The sequence below is a fragment of the Sarcophilus harrisii genome, chromosome 3, assembly GCF_902635505.1.
Source record: "Sarcophilus harrisii chromosome 3, mSarHar1.11, whole genome shotgun sequence".
In the NCBI taxonomy this organism is placed as follows: Eukaryota; Metazoa; Chordata; class Mammalia; order Dasyuromorphia; family Dasyuridae; genus Sarcophilus; species Sarcophilus harrisii.
In genome coordinates this window covers 518,184,092-518,190,091 of record NC_045428.1, presented here as the reverse complement: position 1 = coordinate 518,190,091, position 6,000 = coordinate 518,184,092, and the positions used below count along the sequence as shown (strand labels likewise).

General features: G+C 36.1%; 1 protein-coding gene across 1 annotated transcript in view; it reads right to left on the bottom strand.

The window, feature by feature from the left end:
- Nucleotides 1–4,314: 4,314 nt before the first annotated feature.
- Nucleotides 4,315–6,000, bottom strand: part of LRRC63 (leucine rich repeat containing 63) — a 67,117-nt gene continuing 65,431 nt past the window's right edge. The window contains exon 10 of the mRNA XM_031961915.1: nt 4,315–4,630. Within this exon, the coding sequence (XP_031817775.1) occupies nt 4,576–4,630 (55 nt within the window). The 3' untranslated portion in view covers nt 4,315–4,575. The remainder of the gene's footprint in view (nt 4,631–6,000) is intronic.

Below are 6,000 nucleotides of genomic sequence, written 5' to 3'. Positions count from 1 at the left end.
ACAAACGCTTATTAAAGTTCTTTTGACCATTGCGTTACCCACAATAGGCCCAGGATAGTCCTTCAAATAGTTACACATTTCATTCCCTTAAGTTGTTCCTACCTCAGGCTAGCAGTCTTCATCAATTGATGTATACTTGACTGTTCTCATTCCTTGCCACATCCATTTCAATCTCCTTTGGATCTGTTCCAGTTTATCAACATCCCTTTGTGATGGGCAATAGCCTAATAACGTTTGCATCAATAACTGTAACCCATAAACTAAAATCAATTCCTCATTAATGAAACAGTAATGAATCGTTATAATTGAAGTAGCATGTTCTTTTTATAGAATCTTCATAGGAATTGCAAGGGGGAAATTAAGTCTGATTTAATCCTATTGAAGTATAAACTGTGTGAATGTTATTATTTGTTAGTCTGAATGAAAGGAAATTTTGAAAAGCACAAATGAAACAAACATTTACATAAAGTTGCCAAGCTGTCATGAAATAGGTAAAAGGCTCAGGATTAAATAAGAGGACATAATCACACCTCTGAGAAACATTTAAGGCAGTGAGGAAAAGGAATTCTTGGGGAAAGGTGATAAAGATTAAAATGGTAAATCTAAGTGGCTAGCAACCTGGGGCTGGCATCAGGAAGAATTAAATTCAAATCTGACCTCACACATTTCTTAGCTGTGTCACTCTGAGCAAGTCGCTAAACTTTTCTACCTCAGTTTCCTTAACTGACATAGGGAAAATAACATATACCTCGCAAGGTTGTTTCAGGATCAAATCAGTTAACACAATCTAGCACACTTAGCAAATGCTTAAGAAATGCTAATTCTTTTTTCCAATATTCTTATTCTGTCCATAATATAGGTTAGTTTAAAAGATACTAGATTAAACATAGCACTGTTATGAAGTCCACAAGTATTTATTAAATGATTACTATGTCCCAAGAATTGTACTAAAACTGTTATATCCTCTGAAAGGCAGAAAAAAGTAGGGATTTTCTCAAAGGCCCCAATAACACTCTTGTGAATTCTCCATCAAAAAAGAATTAGATGTGAATGCACATAGTGTTGGGAGAATGTGTTGGATGTCCTTACAGGGTGAAAGAACTTTGAGGTATCCCCTGTTGGTTTAGGAATTTGGCCTTCACTCACTACCTCCTACTTCTTCTATTGGCTCAGTTCTTGAACTTACCTGGGAAATGCTCAGAAATTCAAATTAGATTTAGAAGGTATATTACCATCTTCTAATTTACATCCTTAAATTAAACAGGAGAGGCCTCTGGTTCAGGATCAGATAAAAAATGAATTTTCATTACAGTAGTGCTTTTCTATGGTCATCAAAGCATACAAGAACATTTTTGATAAGATGCAGGAAGACCTAAAAGATAGCAATTGCAGTCAGATAAGGGGGTGGGTTCCCCTCTCCTCTTCATCTTTCCCACAGAGACTCATATTGGGTGTCAATAGCAGCTAGCAGGTATGGCTAGGATATTATTCTGTTAGAAGAAAAATAATATCCCCCCTGAAAATGCTTTCATACCCAAATTTTGGATGTCTTGTCAGTTTGGGGGATGGGAAGTGAGTGGTCAACCAAGCACTTGTTAAAACAAGGACTATGACTTTGGGGCTATGTGTCTTTGGATTTTCCCTTCTCCTATTTTATAATCTTGTTTTTTTGGACTTTCCCCCTTTTAACCTAGTTTTCTTGCTTTTACCCCGTTAAATTCTTACTATGTCCATAATCCTTGGGCACTTCCTCATTCTAGATGGTTATCAGGGGCTTAATGTGGAGAAGAGCAAACCTGACCTTTGCAAATCAGGAAGCAAAGGCCCACAATCCTTTATATATCACTCTGCTGATGTTTTAGTTTTCCTCCATTCCTAGACCTGCATTATTCGTTTTTTTTTTTTTTTTTTTTTTAGAGAACCACTGGATTGTAAAGTATAGATATCCCTTCAAGATATCTCAAGGTATCTTGAGGAACCAAGTAGCTTTCTGTACAGCCTCTCTTCTCTCTGTATTTCTCTGTCCCCAGGTCCTTTTTCTAGTCTTAATGTCTTTGTGTCTGCTTTAAATGGCCAAAACTAGGGATATATAAACTGACTAAATCAATCAGTTATAAATCAGTCCTCATTAATGTGATAAACAAACACCCCAACCAAGACAAAGATATCATTCTTTATCAAGAAGGCATCAGAAATCTTATCAGAAAGGCAATGAGAACTTATATCTTTATAAGGAGATATCACAGGTGTTAGTACTAACAGAAGGACCAATAAGGACCCAGGAGAATGCCTGTGCACACTTATCAAATTAATAACAGTAAAAACAAGATAATAATGAATAATAAGTTAAAATCAAAATACCATGTCGATAAGTTTTTTTTCTTGTCTAATGACTAGGCTAATTTTGAGCTGATTTTTTATCCCTTTTCAAATGTGACAGTAAGAACTAACCACCATTTTAAGATTTTTTTCCCAATAAATTCAATCTCAGTGAGGCTTGAAATTATGGTATTACTTGTTTGGGACGCTCTGTTTTTATTATACAGTCTAAGTAATCAAGTCTACGTAAGGCATAGGAAAAGTCTTTAAGAAGACTGGATTCAGGTCTCTCCTCTGATAATCACTATGTGAGAACTCATACAAGCAATACAAGGACATTCTCAAGGTCTCTCTTATGAAATTTAGAATTGATTGCATGACATGGCAGACATTGGCACAGGACTTCCCAGCATGGCGTGCCCTCAGCAGAAAAGGTGTTGTGCTCTATGAGCAAAACAAAATCAAATTAGCTCAGAAGAAATGTGCAAAGTTAGACTATCCACCCCATATGTTTATAGGGACTATTTGGTTCTGGTACAGCATTCTAAGCTTGTATTGGTCTGATCAGCCATAGTTGGACACACGACCACAGTGTGGTCATTTTGATTGCTTCAAAAGCAAAGGACAACAATCAACCAACTGGCTATGTGACTATAAGTAAATCACATTATCTCAAGGTTCAAAGCAATACAATCTACATTGGTGGAAGTATTCCCTGTGTCAATATTAGAGATGTAAGGTGAAAAAAAATCGAAATATATCCCATCCTCTTTCACTTAAGTTCTAAACTTATTGACCCATTTCCTTATCCACTTCCATTTTATTTTACACCCTTCCCTTATGTATAACAAGGCAGCCATACAGCCATACAGAAGGTCCAATGAATGACCTGCATCATTACTATGGAAACATATAAAGGAGAGCAGATCAGATGGGGAACCTGGGTTGGAGCTGAGAGTTGAGGAGAATTGTTTAAGGGTGAGAGATCTTCAAGGGTCAGTTTCTCATAGGATGTTCTCTGCCATCAGACACTATTAACCTCAGTTACAGGAAATGAATGCTATCTGGACTATATTTCAAATTAGTTATCACTGTTGCATTTCCTGTCTAATTTCACAACCTTAACAATGCAATAGCAATATGTGAGCAAGGGAGGCCAGTATGATATTACCTCAAAAGTTTTAAAGGGAAACAGAGAATATGTTATTTGTTTCACTCTTCAGTGGTGGAAATTAAGTTAATTTTTCTGTTCCCCTTTCTGCAATACTCTCAGTTTTTATTAAAAATTAGAATTCTGTTGTGCAATTAAAAAAAAATCTCCAAACACTTGTGCTGACAGTATTTTAAGCTAAAATAAATGGATGTAGGAAACCCACTTTCACTGAAATTAAGTGAAACTCTGCACTCCATATTTCAGGAGGCAGTATGGCCTAAAGACAAGAGGGCAGATTTTGGAATCAGATGACCTGGGTTAAAATCCTAGCTCTGACATTTTCTATCTATGTGATCTTGGGCAAATCATTTGATCTCTCCTGGACTTCTGTCTCCTCATCTGCTAAATGAAGGGTCAGGACTACATACCCTAGAAGTTCCCTTCTCCCTCTAAATCTATGGTCCTATTAATTAAAGAGGGCAGAGAGGTTGTTTATTGGATAGAGCACTGGACCTGGAGTTACAAAGACCTGAATTCAAATCCAGCCTCAGAAACTTACTAGCCATATGAAACAAATCACTCTGCTTCAGTTTCATCATCTGTAAAATGAGGACAAAAACAATACTAACATTCTAGGGTCATTCTGAGATTAAATGAGATGAACATTGTAAATTGTTTATCACTTTACCTGGCACCATAGTAAATGCTATATAAATGTTATTTATTATTATTGTTATTATTATTAAAGAATGGCCAAATCAAAATAAAAAGTCACACAAATCATAGAGTTGGAAGGAAACTTAGCAATCATCTTATTCAGGTGTAGGTTGGACTTCCAGATGCAATTTAGAGCCTAATTTTAGATTGTGAACACTTATCTCATTCATTGAGAAGGTGGGGTTACTCTGGGAAAGAGATTCCAAGTTCTGGACTTACTCTACTGCTCTTATTTTTCAGCTGAGGAAAAAGGAACCCCTGAAAAGTCCCTTTTGCATCTGGACTTGCCCACAAATCTGAGATCGGTTATCCTTCTATGAGGACCCCTCCTCTGATCTCTCAGCATCTTGAGGATCCGTCATAGGCATAGGCAGGAAAAGTTGACTCTAGAAACTTCTACCCTTGCAGAAAGCACAGACAGGTCTTGGTCCTTGGAGATTCCTACAGGGAACAACACAAAATTCAAGCACAAAAGTCAAGTAAGAATGGTATTATCTTGCTCAATTGTTTTTTCTTTGTTATTTTAAAGAGAGCATGTGAAAGTATGGGGGATATTAAGAAATAAGTGTGATATAAAAAGCACAAGACATTAATAAGGCAAACAACCAAGCCAGCTACTTCTCTGTTTTTCTTTTATTTCTAATTTTTGTTTTTAGTGTTAAGGGAACAGAGGGGAGTAGGACAATGAGTGGTCAGTTGTGGGAATTGAACAAACCATACTTATTCCATCTTGTGATTCAATACTGGAACTAGCTCAGTTTCCTTTCTATTTAATTATGGATCTGCCAGTTTCTGTCTTGTGAGAAAACTTTACTAAATTGTGGGAATTGTGAGAGAACTTTATTGTATTATTTGAACATCCCTGCATAGCTGGGAAGCTGGACCGCTTCTCCCTGCTGCTTAGAGACCCTTAACACAGAAGCTAGGTTATGTTGACCCAACCTGATAAGATCCAATTATATTGCAAGGAGTTTTCTCATGATTATACATCTCAATTAAACCATATTTCTTATCTTAAATTTGATCTTGTATTGATCAATCAGTTATTATTTCCACATTCCTTTGATTGATAGAGACAATGGGGGAAATAGGACACCTCCTTTTTTTTCTGATTTCAGGGAATTAACACCTGTTAGCTCTCCTCTTTCCAACACAGAAAGTCCAATTCTTCCCTCCAATTTGAAATCAGATTACTTAAGTTTGTATATTTATTTATTCCTTCTTAATTATTTTCTTTTATCTAATTAGTCTCATTTGATCCCCTGTATTCAAGGTCAAATGCCAAAGCTGAAGAAAGTCTTTGCTTTGCAAATGGCATGCATTGTTTAATAAATCATTATGTTTGGAAGTTTGAACCTTTTTTTCTCAGCTATTTCATCTTTTACCCACCAAAGTAACCAATTCTTTATAAATCATTTTGATGATCTTCCTCTTATTGCCCAATTACTAACAATTTATGGCTGTTGCTAAGTCAAATTAATCAACAATCATAGGATCATAGATTCTAGAGCTGCAAAGGACTTTGGAAGTTGTCAAGGCCAAATTTCTTCATTTGAAAACAAATAAATTGATGCTGTTTGCTTGAATGATACATTCTTTTCACATCCTCTTTCTTGATTGACTCCCCCCTTTTGACAAAAAGAAAAGCAAACAAAAATATTCCCAGTGTCTGCATCTCACAGTGCATTCTAATTTTCTCTCTAATTGGATCCTCCTCTTCTGCTATTATTGGAAAAGTCATGTTTCATTATTTCTTCTCTGAGAATTTAGACAAGTAGATGGCATGATAAAATGCCAGGCTGAAATCAGGG